This window comes from Muscardinus avellanarius (assembly GCF_963383645.1).
Source record: "Muscardinus avellanarius genome assembly, chromosome: 15".
NCBI lineage: Eukaryota > Metazoa > Chordata > Mammalia > Rodentia > Gliridae > Muscardinus > Muscardinus avellanarius.
Window position 1 is genome coordinate 143,615 of NC_137801.1, and position 27,943 is coordinate 171,557.

The 27,943-nt window shown below is 44.6% G+C and overlaps 2 protein-coding genes across 3 annotated transcripts in view; one reads left to right on the forward strand and one right to left on the reverse strand.

Annotated features, from left to right (window-relative positions):
- Nucleotides 1-12,824, reverse strand: part of SH3YL1 (SH3 and SYLF domain containing 1) — a gene marked incomplete at both ends in the record, with an annotated part of 28,198 nt that extends 15,374 nt beyond the window's left edge. Inside the window, 5 exons of the mRNA XM_080712066.1 lie at nucleotides 1,411-1,475; nucleotides 3,786-3,899; nucleotides 5,393-5,520; nucleotides 12,109-12,213; nucleotides 12,694-12,824. Of these exons, the coding sequence (XP_080568192.1) occupies nucleotides 1,411-1,475; nucleotides 3,786-3,899; nucleotides 5,393-5,520; nucleotides 12,109-12,213; nucleotides 12,694-12,824 (543 nt within the window). The remainder of the gene's footprint in view (nucleotides 1-1,410; nucleotides 1,476-3,785; nucleotides 3,900-5,392; nucleotides 5,521-12,108; nucleotides 12,214-12,693) is intronic.
- A 311-nt stretch (nucleotides 12,825-13,135) lies between these two features.
- On the forward strand, nucleotides 13,136-26,543 carry ACP1 (acid phosphatase 1; the record flags this gene model as incomplete). 2 transcript variants are annotated; one of them, XM_080711748.1, is made up of 6 exons in its annotated part: nucleotides 13,136-13,178; nucleotides 19,721-19,794; nucleotides 19,882-19,995; nucleotides 23,767-23,828; nucleotides 26,227-26,332; nucleotides 26,466-26,543. In XM_080711748.1, 6 exons carry the CDS (start codon nucleotides 13,136-13,138, stop codon nucleotides 26,541-26,543), a joined length of 477 nt encoding a protein of 158 aa, XP_080567874.1. The 2 variants fall into 2 exon arrangements, with proteins under 2 accessions (XP_080567874.1, XP_080567875.1); XM_080711749.1 differs by lacking the exon at nucleotides 19,882-19,995 and adding an exon at nucleotides 20,035-20,148.
- Between the last annotated feature and the right edge of the window lie 1,400 nt (nucleotides 26,544-27,943).

Genomic DNA, 27,943 nt, shown 5'->3' on the forward strand with positions numbered 1-27,943 from the left:
AACTCATTTTAAATTTAAGTCTAATTAAATTGTAACTAAAATGCTACAATTCCCAAAGAATCATGATGAAACTTGTTTATGGCCTTTAGCCTATTGATATTTAGTGCAGTCATTATTATTTATTTTTTAAATAAATGCTAGCTTGCAGTATATACAAAGCATTCCCCCTTTTCCAGACCTATCACAGAGCTGGAGGGCTGTGGAAAGGGGTTCTTTTTTATTTTTGGTGGTACTGGGGTTCCTGGAAGCCCTTCTACCTCCGGGCTACACTCCCAGACCTATTTTATACTTTTTTATTTGGAAACAGGGTCTCTTCAGCCAGCATGGCTGGCTTTGAACCTGTGCGATTCTCCTGTCTCCACCTCCCAAGCACAAGGATTACAAGCGTGCACCACCAAGCCCGGCAGGAAAGGGGTTCTGATGTGCTGAACTATAGGTCTAAGGCCTGATCCCACACGGGTCTCAACAAAGGCATATCAACAGATACACCTCCTACAAAAGGGAGCAGTTTCTGCAGGCTTTGATTTGGTTGCATATAATATAAAATACAGCTCTGATAATCAGAACTAAAATATTCCCTGTATGTATAACCACAGATTTATGCAGCATGATTGCAAATGATCAGAGGAAGGAAGAAGAGTGAGCAGAAATACTTCCTCCTCGGGAGGCTTGGGCAATATGAAACTACGGCAACAGAGTAAATTCTCAAAAGGATGACTCCAGAAGAAATGGATGGGAATTTGATAAGAAAGTGATTTGAGCACATTGGGAGATTTGATGTACCAATCACTTAGTGACAGGGCAGCAGATGAAAAACTGGCAGCGTGGATGAGAGAAGATGAGAAGATCCCCTGGAGTGGATGTCTGTACACAGGTCTAGGGGAATTAGACCTCATGCGTTAACTTCCAGCCCATGATATCAGCCATAGTCATTAAAAACAAAGTTCTAAATAGAAATACTGTGAAATGCATTGTCATTGAAAGAATGTGGAGGGACTGGAACACCAGGTGCCATAGATCTGCACTGGGCCACAAGTGGCTATGGCTGTGTGGAGCTGGCTTTCCTCAGGACCACACTCCAGCTCTCAGCAGCCTACCGATAGAGTACATGACTCCACAACCCAGAAACTGCCAAGTAATGTTTATCAGACCCTCCTTTCAATGAAAGGAAAGGAGAAAATGGGAACTATTATATAGCTTCATCGGGCAGAGAAGAGGTGACTGGGTGTGCTCAGCATGGACATGGGCTGGGTTAGAGCCCCAGCACAGCAAGCAAGCCAGCAGGAGGGAGCAATGTCTACTGGTGCTACAGGCACAATTAGCCACTCTAGGAGACCTCTTTGTTTCTATGTGCTGAGACACAGGTACCATTAGGAACCTGGCAAGTTTGCATATATATAATGTACTTACCTCAATTCCTATTTCAAATCCCCCACCAAGCCCAGCTATTCCAATGGCTGAAGGGGCAGACCATTCTGATAGAACAAAAACAAAAAAACATATTTTAACATTAAAAGCCATTCATATATGAATATGTAAAAGAAAAATGTTTCCTCTTATAATAAGAATACTAATTTTCTCATTTTAAAATGCTTTAAAAAGTACAATCTTTTAGAAGATGAAGATGTTTGAGAGGTATTAACTATCATGTGAGTCAGATCACAAACTCATGTCACCTCGGCCCCCCAACACCTGTAACAACAAACTGTGTGTTCCACTCACTGAACATACATTTTGATAATTTCAACTATCTATATTTTAATAATTTAGCTGCAGCTCTAGTCCTTGGCTACAATTTTATCATAGAGATAAGTGATCAGAAGAACTCTCCTCTTTTACAATCATTCCTGTGCTTGTAAAAGTATTTTACAATCCAAATACTAAATTGTTTCCAGTATAAATTCCTGAAGGCAAAAGCTGTCTAGGTCCCTCTTGTGCCTGGCAGAAGCACAAGAAACAGGCAATAAATTCAAGATCATTAGAATTCTAATAAGATAAATTTCTTTACATTTGGAAGCAGTACAATACTTCCATTTACTGTAATATGGCATACTTTAGGATTACTGTGTACTTATTTTTTCCTGATATAAAAAACAGTTATGTTAAACAAATCTGGGAAAAAACTATTTTTAACTTGGTGTGTGGGGGTCAGAATAAAGCCTTCCAAATGCTCTTTCTTCCCTGCCTGCTGCATTCTGGACAAGAGGTATTGCCTGACATACTAGGACTACTGCTGGGCTTGGAGGTTCATTACAAAAATCAGTGTCTGATAGCCAAAGCTGCTTCTCATTTCCTATGTTGGGAACCATCCTGATTCACAGGACTGTCTGGAAGGAAGCTTGCTTTGCCTTATTTCAATAGCCTTTAAATTACTCTCAGCTGGGTGTGTTGCCGCTGCTCAGGAGAACGAGGAGAGAGATTTAGACTTTTTTTTTTTAAGAGAAATTTAGATTTTGAAACCAGTAGAAAGTTTTCTGGTGCTAAGAAGGCCTCAGGCTCCGTATGGGTAGGTCCTGCTTAGCTCAGCAGCACCATCCTTGGGTGGCCAGGGCTGGCCCTGCAGCCTTGGAGCGCCTGGCATAGCTGAGTTTCACACTGATATGTCTGCGCATGAACATCTGAGCAAAGCTCGAGTAGAGCATTATTTTTCCAAGTTTTAAATGTTTCATTTTATTATCATTTTTTTTTATTTTTGCAGTACTGGGGATGGAACCCAGGGGCATTCTACCTCCAAGCTATACTTCCAGCCCTATTTTTATTCTTTATTTAAAGTCTCACTAAGTTGCAGAGGGTCTCACTACATTGCTGACCTGGCTGCAAACCTGCAATCCTCTTGTCTCAGCCTCCCAAATACTGTATCACCCCACCCGGCTTCACTTTATTATTTTTAAAATTTGTGGCAGAAAACTTTGTAGTTAACTGAATTGTTTTAACCTACATGTTATGTTCTTTGAAATCTGTGTGAGAGGCCTACAGAGGGAAAGTGAGCGATGGGCACAACCTAGGGATTTGCCCAAAACCCCAGCCGCACACGGAGCTAAGAAAGCACAGCACAGCTTCTGGGAGATTCTTGTTCGCTGTGGGGACCCCAGGGAAGGAATCATTGAATCAGACTGGCTGATATTTAAAGGATGTGTGTTCTCTCCACACCTGTATTTATTGTCTCTAACTGTAAGTTATTAGTGTTTCAAAAATAGAATGGTGTTATAAATAGAATGATGCCCTTAGATGATGGAAGAGAGCATTTTAGTTGGTTCTGACACCATCGGATGACTGAAACATTAGTATAAGTACTGTTTTGGGGGATTTGTGACAAATATATTTCTACTTTGTCTCTAAAAAATAAAGTAATAGATTTCACCCCAGAAATTAGTGCTGCTTTTGGTAGGATTCTGCCTGGGGATATCATTGAATGTATCATGATCTCCCACGGAAACAGAGGGACCTGCTGATGGCCCATATTTTAGTACCAACTTCCATAAACAGAAGAAAACTGCTCTTTTACAAGAGTGAGTAATAGAGTTCACATCTAATGACAAAGATGCATATACTGCCATGTTTAAATAGTATCATGGAGACTAACGGATGCACACAAGTCAGATACGTCCTGGAGTCTTGTCCTGTCCACCATGTAGGGGGAACAGACCCCTTCCTGCCTTTTCCTGACACTAAGGCTATGCACATCCAGCCAAGCAGCTGGTAGTGCACCAACCTCCTGCCATGCTTCCTACAGAAGCATTCACGATGGAAGCAGGAGAGAAGGTTCTGCAGGAGGGTCAACTCACTTCCATCCGCAAGGCGCGCCAGGACGATGCCACTGCCTCCTCTGGCTGTCACCAGGAACCCGGCTTTGATCACAGAGAGGATGGCCAGGCCTTTTGCCTTCGCAATGACATGGGCTGTGGGAAAGCAGACAGGAAAACCAAGTGAAAACACTGCTCACAGCAGAACTTTGATCTTAAAGCCAGACAGCTAAGTTCACCTTTTATTAATAGAAAAGTGGGAATTCTGGAATACAAATTAAGTGATTTATCTACTTTGAAATTTTTTAATATACTGAAAATATCATTCAATTTCCAAAATACTGGTCTATTCACATTTCTGAAAGTACCCTGATGCACCCACCAAGAACAGAACTGCGCCGTGGCTTTATCAGCAGCACTCCTCTTGACCTAGCTGGGGGCACAGGGACCACACTGGAGGCTCACTGCAGTGTCACAGAGGGCAAAGTCTGTGCAGTCAGACACTGTCCTCTGGAACACAAGAAAGGTCATGTGGATGCCCCTGGAAAACATGGAGCTTCTACTATGATTATGTTATTTCAAAATCCAAAATAGTTAATACTCAAATACTGTGTCAGAGCATAGGAAACTGTGGTTTTGTGTGTATGTGGTGGTGGGGGGCTAGGGGCTAAACCCAGGGGTATTCTACCTCTGAGCTATACCCCCAGCCCATTTTATTTTTTGTTTGAAAACAAGGTCTCACTAGGTGGCTGAGAATCTCACTATGTTGCTGAGGCTGGCGTAGAACCTGCGATCCGGTCTCAGCTTCCCAAAAATTGGGATTATAGGAGTGTGCCCAATGCCTAGCTCCAAAATTGATGCTATTATTAGTATTATTTTATCAACAAAAATTAAAGCTCATTTAAATCTCTGGGAAATAACTTTGGAAAGTCTGGCTTAGAAAAATTAAACTGGTTTCTTTAATGTGGGACAGATTCATGTACTGTGAGTAATTAAGAGGGAAATTGGTCTGCAGCATTTCCCAAGCTAATCTGCATGTGAACTTCCTTTGTTCAAGATGAGTATTACATGAAACACCTTTTGAAAATGGCTGGAGGTGGCAATCCCAAATGTGGCCTGACTACAGAACAGTCACAGGAAGAGAGACACATCCCTGCCTCAGTGCTCTGTGTCCCATCCAGTGGGTAGAACAGGATTTAGGGCCTATATTTAATGATCAAAGGGTGCTGATGCACAGCTGTGCTGGGAATTATTAATATCTCTTTAAACCACTATAGCATTTGAATATCTTATGTTGAGGAATAAAAGCACAAAATTAAAACTTATTTGTGCAGTTAGCTAGTGAGTCTGCAAGGCTGCTTTGGAAGTTCTAGAGAGAAAGAAAAGCAGGAGTGTCTGAGGGAAGCTGGGTGGAGCGGGGGTGGGGGGTAGGCACCTGCAGCTCAGGGACCCGCACCTCCACCCTGGCTCACGTCTGCAGCCGCCTGTGAGCAGACATGGGGAGCACATGGAAAGAACACCCCCGGGTCTTCCCCGAGCAAGAAGGGGGCCTGGGTACTTTCTGGTGTTCACAGGATCAGCTACCTAATGAAAAATACTGAGGAATGCAAAAGGTAAGTCAGAAACAAACACATTTTGCAATTACCTACCAGGAATGATCTTATCAGGTCCATTTCTTGAAGTTATTTCTGTGAATTCTCTTAATATCCTAGCAGCCTTTTTTGCTTCAGATTTCAGATTGGAAGGTATAGGGTTATTCACTGAAAGATTCAGCAAAAAGATATTTTAATAAAAGAATCCACAAAATAGAAATTGAGAACTTACTGCACTTTTGTTTTCCTTGTCCCCAGTTAAGCATTGACAAATTACAGCCCACTAGACAAGGAAATGAGTTAGACATCCTCAATTACTATGTCCTCTCTATTCTCCTAAAATGCCAAATCTAATCAGACTAAGCTCTCAAAACCTCAGAAATTATAAAACCATAGATCCTTCCTAGGAATCTCAAACAAAATCTGGTGCAATGCCCCATTATGTAACTACTTCTCATAATTAAAAGGGTTAACATTTTAAACAGTAGCAAAAGATGCACTTTTCAACAGCTGGTGATATGTAATATAAATTCAATATGCTTGACTATTCTTAGAGAGTCTGAACTGGCTTCTTGCAAACTTTTCCCTAGGTAATGTTCTGAGACACTTGGGATTAAATGTCACTACCAGTACTGGAGCTAGCCTCTGCAAGCACGTTGTACTTCCAGCCTGAGCAAGCATGAACTCCTGAGCGTCTCTCTGTAAGAACGGCACACAGACACAGTACACAAGCTCTGAAGTGTGTTGAAGGTAGACTGTTCTCTTGTCACTGATGAGAGAGCTGGAGAGCCAAGGAGTCCAGGGCTCTGATGTGAGGCCCAGTGAGTTCTGTGCTGGGTACCCTCGTGCACACAGGGTTGCCAAGGCCCAGCGAGCACTGTGCTGGGTACCCTCGTCTGTCATCTATGATCGCAGGTGGACACATGGTCACCAAGGCCTAGCGAGTACTGTGCTGGGTACCCTCGTCTGTCATCTATGATCGCAGGTGGACACATGGTCACCAAGGCCCAATGAGTACTGTGCTGGGTACCCTCGTCTGTCATCTATGATCGCAGGTGGACACATGGTCGCCAAGGCCCAGCGAGTACTGTGCTGGGTACCCTCGTCTGTCATCTATGATCGCAGGTGGACACATGGTCACCAAGGCCCAGCGAGCACTGTGCTGGGTACCCTCGTCTGTCATCTATGATCGCAGGTGCACACAGGGTTGCCAAGGCCCAGCGAGTACTGTGCTGGGTACCCTCATCTGTCATCTATGATCGCAGGTGGACACATGGTCACCAAGGCCCAATGAGTACTGTGCTGGGTACCCTCGTCTGTCATCTATGATCACAGATGCACACATGGACGCCAGGCTTCTATGGAAAGGGTGGAAGCGTTCCTACACACTGCTCTATTGAGTGACTTGCAAGACCAAAGTTGGAAGCAGGCCACAGGAGGCTTGAGTCACCATGCCCCATGATCAAAGAGCACGGGGAAAGAGCGCTTTTATCAGCAAAATGTAGGTGTTCCCAGTCAAATAATGCAATGTGTTTTGGTGCCTAGTATACTTGAAATATGCAACTTAGAGTGGAAACCAAGTTAGGGTCATATTGGAGCTTCGTTAAGAAGTTGGTTTGGTCCCTTGAGGCCCAACACAGGGGCATCATCAAGGCCTGAGCCTGTGAAGGTGGAGCCCACAATCTTCCCGTTGTGTGAATCTGGAGAGGGATGCGCTTTCTTGGTGGTTGTGTGTGCATCCCTCCCTTTGGCGTCACACCATCGGTATGCTTCAGCAGTTTGTGTTTTCATTCACTTTCATTTCACAGCAGCTAAAACATTGGCTCTTGGTATGAGCTTTTCCAGTCAATTCTGGGATATAATTTACAAAATGAAGCACTAATTTTGCAGGTGTGGCTCAGTCAGCATGGACCACAGACCCAGCCCTCCAGCCATTCCTTCCCTGAATCCACCTCAGTGACAGGCAGGCATGGCATTGACTTATATCACTATACATTAGATTTAGCTGTTGTAGAATTTTAAAAAATGAAAGTAAACAGAGCAGGGTGTGGTGGCACACACCTTTAAACCCATTATTTGGGCAACTGAGACAGGAGGATCCCAAGTTCAAGGTCAGTCTCAGTAACATAGTGAGACCCTATTTTGAAATAAAAAAGGATGGGAGTATAGCTTAGTGGTAAAATGTCCCTGGGTTCAATCCTCAGTACCAACAAACCCCTATAATAATAAACAGCATGTTCCCTCTTCTAGCTAGCAGATGTCATTCATCATACCATCCGTGGACTTGCCGTGTCGTCCCATGGACGGGAAACCCACCCTCCTCACTGTGGAAGAACCTAACATGTGGAGACACCTAGCGCCATGCTTCTAGTCACCTGCTCTGGACAACTCAGTAGCTTCCCACTTTTGCACTATTCTAAATAAAATGGCTATAACTATCCCCATGAGAGTCTTTTCTGTATCTGTTTTATTTCTCTTGGAGTAATACCTAAGACAAGAATTGCTGGTTCACATGGCAAGTACATGTTTAACTACATGAGAAGCTGCCAGGGTTTTCTGAAGTGAAACCATTTTATATGCACACAAAAATTCCACAGAACTCCAGCCACCCCACGCCCCATGCCCCCTGCCAACAAGTCTGGTGAGTGCTAGTTATTAAAATGGCATTTCCCAGTGGATTCAGTTTTCCTTTCCCATATAACTGATGCTGTTTAATACTTTTTCTTGTACTTATTTCTGAATTTTGTGGTGTCTGTTCAAATCTTTTGTACATTTAAAAATGTGCAGTATTTTCCATTTGTTTAGTTGTAAAAGATCTTTACATACCATGGATTTATGTTCCTCTTTATTTTTTATTATTATTATTATTATTATTATTATTATTAAATTTTGCAGTACTAGTATTGAACCCAGGGACATTCTACCTCTGTGCAACATCCCAGCCCTATGTTATGTTTTATTTTGAAATAGGGTGTCACTAAGTTGCAGAAGACCTCACTAAGTACCTGAGGCTGGCTGCGAATCCGTGATCCTCCTGTCTCAGCCTCCCACGAACTGGAATTACAAGCATGTGCTACCATGCCCGACTTCACATATATTTTTACTATTTCTCCTAATCCATGCTTTGTCTTATCATTTCCTTTATGACACGGAATAAGTTAGAATCATTAAACAAAAACACCCATGATTTTTAAGTTTTTTATGATATTGTCAGAATACTTTCCAGAAACACTCACCATATCTAGAACCCTGGTATCCCATCAGAACGTCTCCTGCTGTCAGGGGTCTAGAGAGGCATAGCAGGGAGACATTTTTATTTTGAAATTCTTTGTTTTGTGTTTTTTATTCATGTTCTTTCCGGCTTTTCTGATGTCATTTCTTTTGTCTGCAAGTCACCTGGAGCGGGTGACCGAGTCTGCAATATTGAGGCAAGGCTGTTTTGGGCCAGAGCAGAGCTTCCAGCCACAGTTGGTCCAGCACCAGCCTCAAACCAAGGGCTGTGTGGGCACTGCCAGGACTGCTCCAGGCACTCCTGGGCTTGCAGCAGGTAAGTCTCCACAGGGGACTCTGAGAGCACAGCCAGGCAGAAGTGAGAGAGAACCTGAGTGTTTGGGCCATGCAGAACTTAGAGGAGCCCAGACTTGAAGTTACATGGATGAGGAGAGTTGTTTTTGTTGAAGTCAGTTTAGAACAGTATCTGACACATGCAATGTCATACATAAATCCGATCAGCAGATACTTTCTACTTGGAACTCTCTCAACTAAGCAGGATTACAACAGGCACACAAGCAAATACCTCAGCTGAGAGCTGCTATCTATGCAAACACCCTGCTCAGGGGAAGGTAGAGTCAGCCTGTAAACATGGGTAGAGAGCCACAGCACTCAGAAGAGTCTGGTGAGCTGAGAACAGAGCTCTTCCCTCTGGCTCCCTGGCTGTGGGTGAGCAGCTGCTCCCCGCCCGGTCAGGGTGAGGCAGCCCTTTTCAGTGTCTTTGCTAAACTACAGAAAACACCACAGATTCGGTCAGATTTCTGATAAAATCACAGTGCCTGGTCACAGTTAGGTACAGTGAATTTCCATGTCATAACAATAAAAAATATATAAATGAGCTGGGCGTGGTGGTTTACACTTGTAATCCCCATACTTTGGAGATTGAGACAGGAGATTGCAGGTTTACGGCCAGCCTCAGGAACTTAGGCCCTCCACAACTTAGTGAGACCCTGTTTCTAAAAAAGAAAAGATCTGATAGAACACCCCGAGGTTCCATACCACACCCATACCCACACACACACACATGAACAACTCAGATAGAAGCCTTACTCCTATCTTCAGTCTCTCATCTTGGCTCACCCACTCCCTCCTCTTTGCCATGAAGAATATAGAACAAGTCTGACCAGGATGTCGATATCATATTCCATTTTACTGCCTAATGACAAAGTGTCTTGAACTCCAAATCATGGCTAGCACATGAGCCCTCATATAAGTCTGAGTCTCTCATATTCCAAAGTCAAGCAAATGACCTATAAATATTTGAGTTTCTTCATAAAAGGGTGGCCGCCAAACTCCAATCTAAGAGACTCTTAGATATAAAGTATTCTTTTAAAAAGCAATTAAAATATTTAAAACTTTCCATAGTAAGACTTTTTTAAGTATTAAGAAGATTTTATAAAGTGCTAGAAGAAAGTTTTTACTTTGCATAAGTTTTAGATCTGGAAATAATTTTACATATTGATCATAGGTCAATGACTCAGGCTAGGACCACTGGGGCTACCAGTGATATTTGCATACTAGTCATTGTAAATTGTTACTGGGCATGAAAATTGACCATTGTTCAACCTAGGGTCAGGAACAAAAGGACAGAAATCAAAACACCTTTCCCTGACTTTCTATCCCAATTGGGGACCTCAAATATGCCCTCTATCGATAATCATCCACTATATGATTTTCCTCAACAGACACCAAATTATAAAAGAAGAACCTATAGAAAAAGAGAGCTTAGAAACGGTTTTCCAAGTTTCCATCAATTACTTACTAATAAAATTATTAAATCTTATAATTTACACGAAATAGAGTTTAACTTGCTAAACGGATAAAACCCCACTAGAGAGCAAAGAAAATAGGATATAATAATCTATACAGTATTTACTACAAGCTGATATACAGGATATACCATATTTAGGAAAAGCTGATCAAATCCCAGCCCAAACAGCAGAAGTCTCCATCCTGTGCTGTCTCAGTGGCTGTGAATGCTGCCCTTCTCAGTGAGCGCAGCTGGGAGCCCTACTCCCCGCAACTATACCTGTGATCTCACACCAAAGTTTATCCTGCTGGGCCCTGGCTCAACACAGGCCACTCTGGTCTGGTCATCTTGAATGAAAGTGGACTCTTTCCAGAGAAAATAAAAATACTCAATGTGCTTAGGTCCCAACCGGCAGAAGATTACGTCTTGTTATGATGCTATCTGCAATAATCCACCGAGGACAGTAGCTTGACTTGCAACTACTCTGTGGTCACATGGTACAATACTTCTACTTGATTGGTATCAACTTTATTTTGAAACACTAATTCTTAGTTATGAATAGTGAAAAATCTGAGAATAAAGATTTCCTCAACAGAATAAAAGTACTGAAGCACTCTTGCGGGTAAGAGACAATTTTTTAATTTTACAAAAGATGAGGGGTTGTACGGACTCATTTTACAGAAACTTTGTTTAAATTGAACCTCAGTGGACCAATGACCAATTCTCCTTAATTTAAATCGGATGAGCAGGATGGAGATTACCACTGTTCTGATTATTTTAACCTCCTACATAGCAATTTGCAAGCAATCCGACTCTGCTCAGATATTTCAATAACAGCCATCACCTAGGGTAAACAGCACCTTAACCCAGAGACCTGTTATTCTCTGAACTGCGTGTGCACATTTTCTAACTCATGATTAATCCAAACATTTCTTCACATCTCAATAAAACACCCAGGCGCGCAGGAATGCAGGGCAAGCACGCCGGGCAAGCAGAGAGAAGCCCACGCCCTCTCTCCAGGGCAGAACGCTCTCTGGTCAAGCCTGACCCGAGGGTGGAGCCTTTCCTTGGTCCTTTGCAGACTGGCTTCAGCAGGCACAGCGGCGAAGCTAGAATTATTTGTTGAAGTGAAGTGCAAATGAGTTTTCAGTCAGCTGTGAAATCTCAGTAACGAAATTCCTTAATCACTGTTATCAATCAGTTTAAGAAAAAAAAAATGCTGTACCTAGATCTCAGCGCCCGCCTCCACACCACCTAGTGCGCACACCTGTTCCCTGTCGCAGGCTGTGTGGAGGGCCCGTTCTTCTCCCTGGTGGGCCCCCAGCCCGAACAGGAACTTTTAGGGCTTTGCGGCAAAGGCGACTATTGCCGCCCTTATGTGTCAAGAGCACAGGGCTCTGTTCATCAAACCAATTTGGAACAAAAAAGATAGCAAAATCATTAGATATTTTAAAATACAGTTTATTTCAGTTGCCAAAATTAGAAATGTAGGAAAAGTTTTCTTATGAATTGAAAAATCGTGGCTAAATTTGAATCAGAACTGCTGTGGCCCAAAATCCTGGGAAGTGCTAATCTTAATTCTGACAATGTGGGGACCGATCCAGTGTGAACTTAGACGCAGCGCACTCTAGGCGACACGGTCCTTCACGATCTACCTTCACCAGCAACGCCTTCTTAAAAGGGGAAGGGAGGTCGCGAAAAACAAGGCGTCCTGTTCCGGCCTTCCTGCGCCCTTACCCGACACCTTACTTACTTGTGCCCCTGCACAGCTCCTCTCCGGCGCCTGAGCTCCCCGCACCTTCTCAGGAAGAGGAAGCGCGGCCGCTGGGCTCCGCCTCCTAGGGCGGTGCGGGCACACCTGACACAGGTAAGGACAGGTGTGCGGCCCCGCTGCCCGGCGCAAAGCGGACGCGCACGGCTGCGCCGGACCTCCTCGCTCCGCGGAGGGTCTAAACATCTATTTTTTTTTTTTTAAATTTGGCCTCAGTAGCTCGATGCTATTTGGAGAGCTGTCCGCGGGCAGGCCCGCTCCAAGGGGCTCCACCTCGGCTTGTTAGGTCGCACAAGCCCTGCGGGGACTCGGGGCTGCAGGTCAGCCGCCCCTCCGCCCAGCAGAGCCACCCGCACAGCACCCTCCGCGGCGGGGCCAGGAGGCCCGCCAGTCCTGCCAGGCCCCTCCCGTCCCCAGACCTGCCCTCGGGACGTGCCGGGGACTGGTCCCTCCAGACTCGGCTCAGCAGCTCCCAGCTGGAAATGCTAGGTCCTCGGCCCCTCGGGGCTCTGCTCTCCGGCTGGCCCCGCCCCACCCGGCATGACCCCGCCCCCAGACCCGCCCCACCTGATCTCCCCAAGCTGCGGGTCCTCCCGGTACCACCTCGGCCTGCAGGCACTGGAGGTGCTGGGACCTGGTCTCTCCGGCCCGGCCCCGCCCTCCTCAGTACTATCTCCACCCTTTCCCCGCCCACTCATCTGGCCCCGCCTCACTACCCGCTAGACAACGGGTGGTCCCGCCCCATCCCAACCTCCGCGTCCCGGGAGGTGCTGAGGAGGAGGTGTCTCCCGGCGCTACGGCCAGGCCACGCCCCTCCAGTGCCACTCGCCTTCCAGCCCCGCCCCCCAGCCCCGGTCCCGCCCCTCCCCGGCTATTGGTGGCCCAGCCTCCGCGGTACCGCCCGCGACGGCCCAGTGCGCAGGCGCGCGGGCGGGAGCTGGCTGTGCGCACGCGCGGCGTCGACACGCACGCTGACGCATTCGCCGGGCGCGGGCGTGTGTGCTTGAAGATGGCCGAGCAGGCTACTAAGTCCGTGCTGTTCGTGTGTCTGGGTAAGGGGCGTCGACTTAGCTCAGTCTTCCTTCCTGGAATGGGTTGCGCCGCTGGCCAGGAACAGTGGGCCAGACGAGCCGTGGCGGGAGGCCCGGGTAGGCCAGGCGCCCGGGACCTCGCCCTGTCTTCCCTCCCTGAGCCCCGGTCCCTTCACCTGCCGTCCTCTCCTAACCCTGTGTCCTCTCTCAACTTCGCGTCCTCCCCAAAGCCAGTGCTCCCCCCTTCCGTCCTCCATACTCTGTCCCCATCACCTACCCGTCCTACCCAATCCTGTGGTCCCCTCACAGGCCCGTCGTTCCCTAGCATCTTGTCCCCCGCACCTGCCCATTCGTCCCCAAGCCTGTGGCCCCCTTACCTGTTTGTCTTGCCCCAAGCCTTTTCTCTCTCCCCGACCCGCCCTCACCAGTACCGTGTCCCCTTGCCTGTCCTCCTCCATCTTGTGTCCCCCTCATCTGCCCATCCTCCCCAGTTCTGTGTTCTTTCCTCTGTCCTCAGTCCTATGTTATCTTAAACTCGCCCACCCGTCTCCCATGTTTTGTCCTCTTCCACTCAACCCATCTTCCCTGAAGCCTGTGTCCCTCCTCACCTGCCACCTGTCCCCAAGCCTGTGTCCTGTTCTCTGCAGCAGACATTTCTTCGTAACTTTCTCTGGTCATCCTGAAAGCTGCAGATGGATGCTGTGTTAGGGACCTGCGCCAGCCCTGCGCTGCTTTGCTCGCTAGTGTTCTAGGCTTGCACTCATAGTGTATCTCAGGTAATGTAATGGGAGATACAGCACTCAATTCTGGGTCCTGGACTCTCCAGGTCTCAATGTAACCTAGGTCTCTAGCCCATGCCAGTGTCTTAGTTTTTCCCCATGAAAAGTTCAAGATTATTCTCATTCTTAGAATTTTGGTACTTAGCTCCCCTTTCTTGAAGCAGAATAGAATCCACTTCTTACTGGTTTGCAATGCTCTTTCTCAGTGCCTCAATCCCAAGTGGGGTTCGGGGACTACTAAGTTTTCAGTAGGAGTCCAGTATTTTTCTTTTGCACAGTTTGCATTTCCTACAGAGCAGAGCTGCTTTTGTCTTCAGGATAAACTGTAGTGTGAGCACTGCCTTCCAGAACTCCTTGCTGGCCGCACTTGATGCCGCATTGCCTTTTTGGAAAGCCTTGCATTTATTTCATAAGGTCAGACCCAGATATTCTCTTCTTTACTTTTCATGTGTGTAGTTGCTTCATTGGCCTCCTCATAGAGGTATTTTATTCCATAAACAATTATTTGACAGTCTGTTGAGATCTCAGCAAGAATTGATGTTCTTGTGGGCAGTAACTATGACTTATTTTTCTTTGTTTTTTCAGTCTCAGGACAGTATAGTATACTGACTAGGCATTTGTAGGAGCTAATTTCCTTGAGGGAAAAATAAAAGGCTTGCCTCATTTTACACTGAGAGTGGGCATTGCTTATTAAGGTCTTCATTGAAGAATGACTAGCGGGATCAATAGATTCATTAAAAAGTTCCTTGTAGGTTGAGTACCTAGTATTGTCCCATTGCTGTGTTTATTTTTGTTTAATATTGTTGAAGCGCTGGAATGAAGTGCCATGATGACTCTTGATGGGGAGGTGTCTACTTGCATATGTCTGTTTTCAGTACAGTTCAGCAGCTGTTGTTTTTTGTTGTTGTTTTGATTTTTTGAGCACCTCCATATGACGGTGCTAGGTACATGAAGTAGTAACCCACACAGACAAGCCCCAGCCTTTCTGGAGCTCACTTTCTCTTGGTCTTAAGTCAAGCAGTGCTGGTGTGCTTATTCTGTTGGTGTAAAGTGTTAAGAAAGATAAAGCAGGAACTGGGATGGGTGTAGGATGCGAGGTCGGGAAGCATTCACTGAAAATGGTTTGTGAGCAGAGATTTGAAAGGAGTCAGGAAGCCCATCCTGGATCCAGAAAACAGCAGGTACAGTTTTGAGGTGGGAGTGCTAGCCAGTTTTAATAACTAGAAGCCACAGTGGCTGAGCCCAGGCACCTGGTGGCCTTTCTCAACCAGGATTATTCCTCTGTATTATAGGACTCGATGCATAAATTGAATGACTGTTCTCTTGCCTCTCATTGGTACCTACCTAGTACTGTTCTAGATGGTTTCCTTACATTACAATGGGTGTTTTAGAGCAGAGTCTGAAAACTATAAAGAACCAGTGTGAATGCTTTAGCTTTGTGGGCTTAGCCAGTGGAGTAACCCCAGACAGCACATAGATGATTGTTTGGCTGTGTTTTAGTAGAACTTTGTTCATAGACAACAGTGTTGGAACTCTACATAATTTTCACATATCCCAAGATATTCTACTTTTTTTTTTTTTACTAAAAACTGTAAGTCATTCTTAGCATAGTGGGCTGTACACGAAGGTGAGGAGTTGTCATTTTTAGACTCCTATTTGAGGTGCTGATCTTGGGAGGATGATTAAGGACAGGCTTGCTCTGAGCTAGATAAGCCATGGGAGGTATTAGCAGAGTTGGGGAGGGAGTAATTGGTTCCAGCTGCAGTGCTGAGATAGACTGAAAGGGGGGCACCCTTGCTGGAGAGGTGGGGAGTTGTGGGTATCCTGGAGACTTGAGGGTGAGTGGATGCGTTTTATATGGTAGCCCATCTGTTAGAGGCCAGTAGAAGCTATATGCTTTGAAATGTAAGTTTTATTCCTAGGGAGCATTTATTTGGCCCCTCTGAGACTAGGTTTCAGAGGTTTGGCAGTGGCAGGGCTACAGATCAGTAGAGTTGTAGAGGGACTTTTGCTGTGTGATACAGACCTCTGGAAGGTGGCTTGTGAGAGAGCTGCAGTGGCATTTTAAGTGTTTAGCACTTACTCCAAAGAAAAGCCTGAGGTTCTGTGTTTTACTGATGACCAGTGAGCTCCAGCTTCTAAGTGCATGTATATTTTTGCTATTGGTGGGATTTAAAGCCAGGGCCTTGCACATACTAGGCAAATGTCCTACCACTGAGCTATATTAACAGCCTCTATATTTTTAATAACATTAATATGGTGATGCCAGCTTTTGAAATACAGAGGGAGAGTTATTAGCATTTGGGTTTCTTTTCTGTTGATTTTATAAGTACTTTGATTTTACTCTTAGTCTCTGTAGTAGTAGAATCTTATTTTTAATATTTATGTATCTCCTTGCTTTAAATATAGCTGTCTGGGTGAAACATGTGAATGGATCTGCTTTTAAATTATTAAATAGTCCAAGTGCTTGTATTTTTTGGGGGGGGGCTAAGTTGTTACTTATAGTTAGTGAAAATTATTTATAAAGGGGCAGGGTTAGTCTTTTTATTTTGTCTCCAAATTTTGAAATAGTAGGTATCTTTTATTATCCCTAGAGTTCTAAAATCATAACACTTGTTCTGATTTAGTAAGATTGTTGGTTGCTAAAAGTATGTCAGGGTATATGATGACAAATGAAGTAATCACATGTCGTAAGGAAGCCTGTTAGAAATAAAATCATGTTGATGACAATATTTAAGTTTTTTAAAAATCAAACAAAAATTCAGAATGTAGAAAGGCATATGGAAGGCATTCAAAGCTAATTCCTGTCTTTGCTTTGGTGTTTTATCACTGTGTGGAGAACCACTGTGTGTGTGTGTGTGTGTGTGTGTGTGGTGTGTGTGTGTGTGTGTGTGTACTGCTCAGAGCTTATAACATAGACATCCAGAGTTGTGGCAGCAAGGGCAGTAATTGGTTCATGGACCAGGTGCCAATGTGTTTTGCCACAAGTTGGAAGATTCTGATTCAACGTGATTGTCAAAAGCAAGGAGAATCTAACATTGTGGGTAGTGTGGTTTGGATTTAGAGTGGCTTCTGAAGAGCTCATGTATTGGTGGTATTCAGAGGTGATATAACTGGATCATGGCATTCTAACCTCATCATTGGATGCATCCATTGTAGTGCATTTATTGGGCAGGAACTTAGGCCAGTACAGTGTGACTGGGGTGGGGGGAGGGAGATGGACCACTGGGGGTATGGCCTTGGGGATAGGATATACTTATGTCCATGGCCCTTCCCACTGGGTCCTCTGCTTCTTCCTTCGTGGTGTGATAACAAAGCCTTTGCACTCCTTGTTCCATGCCTCTCATTGCCATGCCTTTAACTTCACAGACTTCACCAACCCAACCTGGATTGAACCCTCTGAAATCTCTAGAACTGGCAACAAATAACTCCTTTTTTTAAGCTGTGGTTGTCAGGTGTTTTAGGTCACAGCAGTGAGAATGCTGACCAAAACAGAGGGCAAAGTGTTATCTAGTTTCATCTCTTCTGACAGTTTCTCTTCTCTCCCTTCATTTTCTACTACCACCTCCTTAAATCAGTTTCTAAAGCAGGGCTAACATGGAATCCCAAAGTATGACTCTTTGTCTTATTGAGTACTTTGGACAACCTCTCTCTCTGATCTTTTCCCTCCAGTCCCTGGCCCCCCAAAGTGAAGCAAATTGTGGAAATCAGAATTCCTCTAAGGCAGGTTTTTGAAGCTGGAATTCCTCTCCTTCAGAGAAACCATTAGAACTAGAAAGATTATAGTTCTTCTTCTCCCTTGAATACCTTCCTTCCGGGGGGGGGGGGGTGTCCTGCTTCAGACCTGAGAGGAAGGCACGGTGCCTGAGAGGCCAAGAAGGATCTGAATAGACAGGCCTTTCTGGTTCCCTCAGTCTTCTACATCAGATGATAGCCTTTGTCCAGTCTTCTTCGAAACCAAGCATCAAACTGAACAGTTTTCCTTGGTCCTTGAGTTTTCACTCGAAGGGCTCTAGTATCCATTATAATTTGATGGAATCATTCAGTTAGGTTTTTCTCTTGTTAATCTGTCTTCTTATAGGCACACAGTGGTGACCCTTGGGAGTACCTTCCCTCCTGTACTATCTTTCACTTGATTTTTCATATTCACTTTGTGGATGTCTTTGCCTGCAGTCCTCTGATCCTCTTAATATTTCCTTAAACCTGCCAGTCATTTTTCTACCTTGTAGGAAGGGCCTGTGTCTTAAATAGCTTTGTATCTGAGGGCCTTAGCATAGTGCTTGGCTTGTAGTGAGTATATGAAAGATACTGGTTTAATACATCACATTATCCTTTTCCCCAGAACCTTCAGGTTCTTCTCACTGGCCACACTAAGCCCAAATCTTGGTATGATGTTAGGACTCCTGTGTCCCAGGCTCCTCAGCTGGCAGCTGCTGCCACCTGCACTAAAGTACTGCAGCGCATCCTCTAGTTCTGCACCTGACCTAATGTATCTCCCTGCTCTACCCATTGGACCCTCCTCCTCTAAACAGCAGTTCATTCGCCTGTGTGTCTGGTAAGAGGTTTACTTATGCTGTGTTTGTGCTTTGTAGGATGTTTATTTTCTGTATCCTGTAGTGTAGTGCTCACTTATCAGCACTGTTGTTTTTCAGTGTTTTTACTGTACTGAGTCTCCTCTAAGTACATGACCTTATACATGATTTAGTTGGAGAGGAGATCCAATGCCTTTTATCTTTTTCCCTGTGTAGTTAAAGAATTTGGTTCTTGTCCAGGGAGGAGGTCACTGCTAATTGCCTTGGGATTTTTAGGAGTGGTGCAATGTCCGTTACTTCTTGTAACTCCATAGTTTAGGCTAATGAGACACCCAAGCCAGGGCTGTGAATCCCTTGAGCCACATATGGCAGGGGAGGGGGCCTGGAAGCACAGGGCTAGAGGTCCAGTCAGTTACCCCTGTGTAATCAAACCCCTGCAGCATCTCTGAGTACCAGTGCTCAAGTGAGCTTCCTGTGGTAGCAGTAGTACTCTTGGAGTACTGTCACTTGTCAGTGGCAGGAAGGTAAGGTTTCCCCAAGGACAAGGAAACTTCTGTTTGGAACCCCCTGGAGCATGCATCTCTTCTCTGGCTCATTCCAGTCTGTATTTTCTTAAAGCTGTATCATAAGTATAGCACTTTCTTGAGTTTTGTGAGCCCTCCTGGAGAATCATCAAGTCTGAGGGAGTTTGTCAGGGCCCTGGATTTGTAGCCAGCTGGTCTGTAGGAAGAGCTGCTGCTGTCAGTTGGGGTGGTTTGGAAGGCTGAACCTTGAACCTAGCTAAACCTGATGGAAGAGCTCTCTTGGCACAGGGCTTTGTACAGGATTGCTCAGTAAAGGTTTGTGTTGACTCACTGTTTATGCCTAACACTTTATTTGCATATTGTTTTGTGAAGCAGTATTCATCTTCATTATGTGTGATACACTTGAAAATATATAATCTTAATTCTGTTGTATTTTATTTTAAACTATGCTGGTTGTGACCAACCTCATTGATTCCATGACTGATTTTGGTTAAAATTGCTTTTCTTGTGTCTCTGTACCTGGACAGTTGGTGTCAGACTTCTGAACTAAGGTCTGATCAGCTGTTCTCTGCCAGGGCTCAGCCTGCATAGCAGGGTGGGCCTCTTTTTCTGCAGGGAAGATGTGGCTGCAGTGGATCAGTGTGTGAGGTGGTTCACCAACTCTTCACACCAGGACTGTCTGCCTTTCCATTGCAACTCACTTCTTGTGCCTTTCCCTTCTCTTTAAGGTAACATTTGCCGGTCACCCATTGCAGAAGCAGTTTTCAGAAAACTTGTAACTGATCAGAATGTTTCAGATAACGTAAGTACCATTCAAGACCTTAAAGAGGCTGGTCTGAACACCTTTGGGCAGGAAAATGCCGAAAACTTTCTTTTTCTTCCCCTGCAGTGGAGGATAGACAGTGCAGCCACGTCCACGTATGAAGTGGGAAACCCCCCTGACTATCGAGGGCAGAGTTGCATGAAGAAGCATGGCATCCCTATGAGTCACGTTGCCCGGCAGGTACCGTACTTGAACTTGGACCTCTGTTTTTTGTTACAGTGGGCGATTGACAGCGGCGCTGTTTCTGACTGGAACGTGGGCCGGTCCCCGGACCCAAGAGCTGTGAGCTGCCTAAGAAATCATGGCATTAGCACAGCCCATAAGGCAAGACAGGTAGAAGAGATCTTGTTAATTTCTACTACGTAGAGTCCCATAACATGAGACGCTATGAGCGGCTGACCAGGCCTGTGTGCGAATGGATGTGTTTATTGGGGTTAACTAACCAGCTGTCTGTGCAGTTCTGAAAGCCCTACATAACCTTGGAGTTGCTTACTAAGTTCTAAGATGATGTAATCCACAGTGAGAGAGCCCTGACTACCAGCTAGCCCTGAGCTGTGGGCTCCATTCTGTCACAGCCTGTATGATCTCCAGTTAGGCAGCCAGGCCATGTGACTGTTCTCCTTCTATTACAGGTCTGTTGCTAGAACAGTTACAGCACATAGAAAAGCAGCTTTCCCACTGAGGTGCCGTGGAAATGCAGGGCACTGCTGGTGTATTGTAGGTGTGGTTGTGTCTGTCGTGCCCGAGGTAACAGACACTTCCACTTCACATAGAAGGTAGCTTCGTGTTCATGCGTGAATCAGAAGACATGGTGTGTTTCTGAGAGTTCCTTATTTAATTCAGGACTTAAGGACTTATCTTTTCTTGGGTGTAATTTTCACTGGGCAGAAGATTAAACATTTTTGTATCATCTATTCCTTCTGCGCTCTTCAGGCTTTTGCTTACCTTGTCAGTTTCTGCTCTCCTTTGTTCAAGGGTATAGCTTTGTTTTGAGTTGTCCTTTAGAATTAGAAGCAATCTGATTTTAAGCTTGGATGGCTTTTTATTCAATAAGTATACACTAAAAGTGGATGTAAACAGATTACTTAAAATTCATGTGCCTTGCTGGGCGTGGTGGTGCACGCTTGTAATCCTACGCTTGGGAGGCGGAGACAGGAGGATCGCGTAGGTTTGAAGCCAGACACGCTGGTTTAAGAGACCCTGTTTCCAAAATTCAGAAAAGTATAAAAATAAGTCTGGGAGTGTAGCCCAGAGGTAGAAGGGTTTCTAGAAACCCCAGTACCACCAAAAAAAAAAAAAAAAAAAAAAAAAAAATCATGTGCCTTGAAAAGTAAATCTAGAAACTTTTAAGAGCAGTTTTAGTCACCAGTTTTGGAAGTAGCATTTCCAGAGAATCTAGTTCTTGTTTTTTTCTTCTTCCTATTGTTTTAAAGCAAAATTTCTTGCTGGGCATGGTGGTGCATGCATGCCTGTAAGCGTAGCTACTCAAGAAGCTGAAGCAGGAAGATCTCAAGTTCAAGGATAGATTGGGAAACTTAGGAGACCCTGTCTCAAAGTAAAGAGTGGGTGATATAGCTCAGTCGTAAAGTACCTGTCTAGCATGTGTAAGGCCTTGGGCTTAATTGCTAATGCTGAAAAAAAAAAGTAGAAAGGTTTTTTTCTTTTAATTTCAAAATGCTAATAAAGTATGATTTTGTTTTGTTATACTTGAGATTGGACTTAGGGCATTACACCAGGCAGGCACTCTATCACTGAGCTATATCCCCAGATATTTTTGCTTTATTTTGAAATGGGGTCTGGCCAAGTTACCCAGGCTGACCTTAAAATTGTGATTCTTCTGCCTTGACTTCCCAAGTAGCTGGGATTGCAGACATGTACCATCACATCAGCTGTAAAGTAAGTTTTATAAATATTATACCAGCTCTTTTTTACATTTATAGGTTATTTACTAATTGTCACAATTTGTATAATAAATATTCTAGTATACTTGTTTTTCTCAGGTTTGAACCCAGAGGTGCTCTGCCTCTGAGCTTAATAACCCCCAGTCCTATTTTTTATTTTGAAACAGGATCTCTCTGAGTTACTACCTGCTGGCCTTGAACCTACAGTCTTTCTACTGCAGCCTCCCAAGTAATGGCATTATAGGTGTGTGCCAGTGCCTCTTTGCCTGGTTCTGATACACTACCTTGTGTGTGTGTGTCTGTTGGGTATTGAAGCCAGGGGTTTTCTACCTCTGCACATCCCCAACTGTTTTTTATTTTGAAACAGAGTCTAAGTTGCTAAAGCTGTGTTCTTCTTGTCTTAGCTTCTCTTGTCTCAGCCTCTCAAGTACTGGGATTACAGACCTGTGCTGACCATGTGTGGCTTTAATTTTTAAAACTTTAATTTTTCTATATATAGGTTTAGTAATGACGTAATTTTAGAGCTATCATTTCTTTTTTTTTGTGTGTGTGTGTGGTTCTGGGGATGGAACCCAGGGTCATTCTACCTACAAGCTCCACCCTCTATTTTTTTTTATTTTTTATTATTCTTTATTTTGAAACAGGGTCTCACTGAGTTGCAGAGAGTCCCACTAAGTAGTAGCGGAGGCTGTCCGCAAACTGGGATCCTCCTGTCTCAGCCTCCCGAATGCTGGGATTACAAGTGTGCCCACTGTGCCCGGCTGAGTTCTCATTTCTTTTCAGTTTTTGCAGTCTGTCTCTTGAGATGTGAGCACTCAGTCACTTAGTTGGGTGGATATTTCTCTTTATTATATAAGCTTTTCTTTTTTCAGTAAACTCTTCCTTGATGCATACAGAGTGAGGCCCCTTCCATTTATGTTTTTTTTTTTTTTTTTTTTTGGTGGTACTGGGGTTCCTGGAAGCCCTTCTTCCTCCGGGCTACACTCCCAGACCTATTTTATATTTTTGAAACAGGGTCTCTTACGCCAGCACGGCTGGCTTCGAACCTGCGCGATCCTCCTGTCTCCGCCTCCCAAGCGCGGGGATTACAAGCGTGCGCCACCACGCCTGGCCATTTATGTTTTAAATAGGCTTACTTTTATCAACGATGAACAGTATGCTTTTATTTATTTATTTTTTGCGGGTCTAGGGATGGAACCCAGGGGCATTTGATCTCCGAACTACACCCCCTGCCCTATTTTTTATTCTTTATTTTGAAACAGGGTCTCACTAAGTTGCAGAGACCCTCACTGAGTAGCTGAGCCTACTCGCGAACCACGATCCTCCAGTCTCAGCCTCCCGAATGCTGGGATTACAAGCATGCGCCACCATGCTCAGCTTTGAACAGTATGCTTTTAGATTGAATTCATGAAACTCCTGAGTGCATTTCTTTTGCATGCCATGCCCAAACTGCAGGTGTTCAGAGTAAAGAACCTGGGATTCATTTGGTCCTGGGGTTCTTGCTTGGTGAACCTCTGCTCACCAGCCTACTTGAAATTGATCTTCCTCCCTCCCCAGAGCTCTGTCTGTTCTCCACCTCACTATTCTCAGAGGCACTTATGTCCCCATGTAGACGAGTCGCTCCACACGGACACAGGTCTTCTGCTTCAGCTGGTGCGGGTTGCTGGGGTCCAGGGTGCAAGTGTTGATAGCATGAAAAATAGTGGAGAAGGGGGTAAATACCTGGCATTTTAGTATGTCAGTGGATTATGCTTTGTTACTGAGGGACTGAGCTGACCGATAAACTGTCTACATACTGAGCAAAAAACCTTATCAGTGCAAAAAAAACCTTATCAGTGCAAAAAGTGCAAAAAAAACCTTATCAGTGCAAAAAACCTTATGGTGCAAAATTTCTTTGCACTGCAATTTGGGAAGTAGACTCTAACTTAAAAGTGTTTAATTAAATTGTTAATTAGTGAGTAACAAGTATAGTGTTTTTTTAACTATTATTTTTTATTCTCTAGATGCGAATAGTATAAACACTGTATTTTAACTTCGTATTCAATTTTAGATTACCAAAGAAGACTTTGCCACATTTGACTATATACTCTGTATGGATGAAAGCAATCTCAGGTAATCATATTTTTAAAGAGTAATTCTTTCCCACACTCAATTTGGTAATAAGCCAGTTTGTTGTCCAGAGTGATTTTTAAAAATTATTTAATATACAGTGATGTTTGCAGTGTATAGAATTGTCTATTTGGAATAGCAGGATGTTCAGAGAATAATCTGGAGTTGCTTTAAGGGTCTCTTTACAAAGAGACACATCTTGCAGAAGAAAAGATTCAATTGGCATGAGGGGATTGACTGAAGACGGTAAGGGATTGGAGTCTGTAATATTAGGAGATGCACTGATTTGCAGGAGTGATTTTGTTACTGATGTAATGATTAGGCTGGAGAATGTTTGTTGATTCTTATCTTATTTTCCCACTAATACTGCCCTCCTCCCCAGCCAAGACTGGTAGACAGAAGACTTCTTACTGGATTTATTTTCTGATAACTAAAGCCCCTGGGCTAAGGTATTAGGTAGCAATGACTAGTATTGTCAGATTGGAAGCTGAGGAGCAGCGAGCTTAAGTTACTTCTCACACACGGGAGGTGGTGGGTGTGGAGGGCTGGGCACTCTTCCACCGCTTGCCTCCACACACTTCAGGCGTCCCTCTTCTGCACCGGCCCTGTCCATCCACCCCTGTGGCCTTGCTGCTGGCAGGCATTCAGCTCAGTGTAACCACAGCATCTATTAACTCACATCACTGCTACTTCATAAATATTCTGTGATTGAGAAATTATCTGTGTTTTTATTTGGTTATTTTTTTATTAATTAGGTCCTTCATTAAAAATTTACAAGTTTTTAAATTTTGTTTTTTGGTTAGTTTTGTCCTCATTTTTCTCATTTATACCACGGATCAGAGTTTTTGTAGAGAATGTCTTCTCAGGAGCCTTGATACTGGGGGTGCCAGTGTGATGCTCAGGGTGAGCACTGTTTATATGTTGACAAGCTTATCTCCCCTCAGCCTTCACACACTTGTCCCTCTGCCTGAAGTGCCCCTGCTGCTGCTCGGGCCTTCACACTTCAGCCTAAATGTTTCTTGGTGGACTTCCTGTGGCCTGCATTCTGGGCCAGATTTTTATCAGGCCTCCTGCAGTTCTCGTCTATGCGCCTGATCTTTGCCATAGCGCTTCACACCACGGACACCCTTGGCCATGCGTCCTGTTCCCATAGGCGCGTCTGTCTGACATATCCTAGTTGCTTGGTAGGAACATGCCAGCTACATGGACGAATGACAAGAAAGCAGACAAAACACCTTCCCTTTTGTAGCAGCCTGAGTGCTACAGGTGAAAACATAGGCAGAGCTGCAGGAGGAGGGGACCTAGGCAGTGACAGTGCCCTGCAGCAACACCAGGCACTGACATCTGGGGCCTCGTCAGTTAGTCAGTGCTTGGTTACCATGGCTTCCTGAGTTTCTTTTTATCATTGGTATCTCGGAGACAGTATCAGTATCTTTGTGTGTGTATGTGTGGTACTGGGGATTGAACCCAGGGGTATTCTACCTCTGAGCTACATCCTCAGCCCTATTTTTTTTTTGTGTGTGTGTGTGTGGTACTAGGGGTGGAACCCGGAGGCTTTCTACCTCCGGGCTATACTCCCAGACCTATTTTTTTATTTTATTTGGAAACAGGGTCTCACTACGTTGCTGAGAGCCCCACTAAGTAGCTGTGGCTGGCTTCGAACCTGTGCTATCCTCCTGTCTCAGCCTCCCAAGCGTGGGGATTACAAGTGTGCGCCACCACGCCCGGCCTCAGCCCTGTTTTTATTTTTTAGTTTGAAACCGGGTCAGCCGGGTGTGGTGGTGCACGCTTGTAATCCCCGTGCTTGGGAGGCTGAGACAGGAGGATTGCACAGGTTCGAAGTCAGCCTCAGCTACTTAGTGAGGCTTTCAGCAACTTAGTGAGACCCTGTTTCCAAATAAAATAAAAATAAAAAAAAAAAAGGTCTGGGAGTATAGCCTGGAGGTAGAAAACCTCTGGGTTCCACCCCCAGTACCACCAAAAAAAAAAAAAAAAAGAAAGAAACAGGCTCTTACTAGTTATAGAGAGCCTCACTAAGTTGCTGAGGCTGGCCACAATACTCCTGTCTCAGCTTCCCAAGTACTGGGATTACAGGTGAGCACCCAGCTGAGATAATATCTTTTGGTTGATGGTCTTGAAATGAGTTTTGTGAGAGAAAATGTCGTCTGATTTTGGTGTGCATTTCACATGATAGAATCAGTGAGAAAGTACTGTTGCTGCACATTGTCTTGGCACTCAGCTGCATGAAGGGTCCTACCGCTCTGCAGAGTATTCATTTTCATTTCAAATCAGGTCACTTGTGTTGGATTTTGATACGGATGTTTCATAAACCCCTAGCAGATGTCCCTGTTTAACTCGAAACCATAGATCAGAAAATTAAGTTCATGTTTCGATTTTTCAGGGATTTGAATAGAAAAAGTAATCAAGTTAAAAACTGCAAAGCTAAAATTGAACTCCTTGGAAGCTATGATCCACAAAAACAACTCATTATTGAAGATCCCTATTATGTAAGTATAGTTCATATTGAGGGCCTGTGTAAAGAGGAGCAAGCCCATCCCGCTGTATCGAATGGCGGGCCGAGGTCTTGCAAGGACACTCTCTCTGTGCTAGTGATGCTAGTTTCCTTTTCCCTTCCTTTAGGGGAATGACTCTGACTTTGAGCTGGTGTACCAGCAGTGTGTAAGGTGCTGCAGATCCTTCCTGGAGAAGGCCCACTAGGGCTTTTATTGCCCCACCGCTGGCCAGGCTACTCACTCCCATCCAAGCTCTTCTCCTCAGCCTGTGCTCCAGTGTGACAACATTCCTTTGGCTCAGTCTCCACTTGGCCCTTCAGCTGACCTTCTGTTGACCCTAAAGGTTGGGTGTAATCAGTTGTATTTGCAGAACGAATAAAAGTCCTTGATTCAGAAAGGTATGGGGGTGTAGTAAGCCTTCTTAAGACTAGTGGAAACTTCTGCTTTGCCCTAAGTACAAAATAGCAGAATAAGCAAATACAGAACAAAATAGAGCAGTGAAGAAAAGTAAGTGGAGGCCAGGTGAGGCCCGGATGCTGGTGGACAGCCAGGACAGGCAGAGCACCCTTGCTCGCCTGTGCACCCTGCCCAGGACTCTGAGGGGTCACAGCGGCCCATCCACTGCAGCTCTTCACCTGCATTGGAAGGGTTTTAGCTCACACACACTGTTAACACACACTCACATATCTAGAAGATTGTCGACAGATAGATTGGTCGATCTTTAGCCCCTTTAATACTTGTTGGGAGGTCAGCTTATTTGCCACAGTTGAACCACTTTGCCTCTAAAAGTTCTTTAATTCTATCTGGAGAGAAGGACACTTGTGTTCAATGGTTTCTGTGTTGGTTGAGAGGTGTTTATTGTATGCACATGTAACTGAAATGTCAAATGCAAATTGGCTAGGTGTGAAAAAAAGTTTAGGAAGGTGGAAAAATTTCTATTATGTCGGAGTGTTTAAGTATTGAAATATTCATGAGTGTTCCTCATCAGCATTTAATAAAGTTACAGCAAATATAGGTAATTTCAGTGCAATCTCAAATTCATATGGAGAAAAGAATAAACTGGGGAGTTATAAAAATACAACTGAGAAATAAATCTGATGTCTGCCTGCGTTTTTTATTGACAAGTGAAATGACATCTGGAAAACATTGCCTGTCTTGTCCCTTTCAAATGATCTGTGGTGCCAACATGCACATATTTACCCTCAGTACCAGGAAGTAAAATGATGAAAATAAGCACATTGCCAAGTACAGTGGTGTCTAGTTATGCAAGAATTCCAGGGTCCTGCAGCCAGAAGCATCCTTGCTTCAGGCTATTATCCTGGAGTAGGTGCCCAGGCTGCCCACATGACTCAGCAGGTGAGTGGCACTTGGCTCTACCTCATCTTGATCCTGCATACACAGCTGGTGACCTCTACCTTCTGGAAAATTCTTAGTTCAAAAATTGATCCTAACCCAAAGGTCACGCAGACCATCACCTGAGAATAGGGAGAGTTCAGAGGCTGGGGGTGCATACCTGCTAGCCAGGGCCTCCACTCTGGAGGACGGTGAGGACTCCACTTACCTGCTGCCCGCCAGGGCCATCGTGCCCTCCTGCAAAGATGGCTT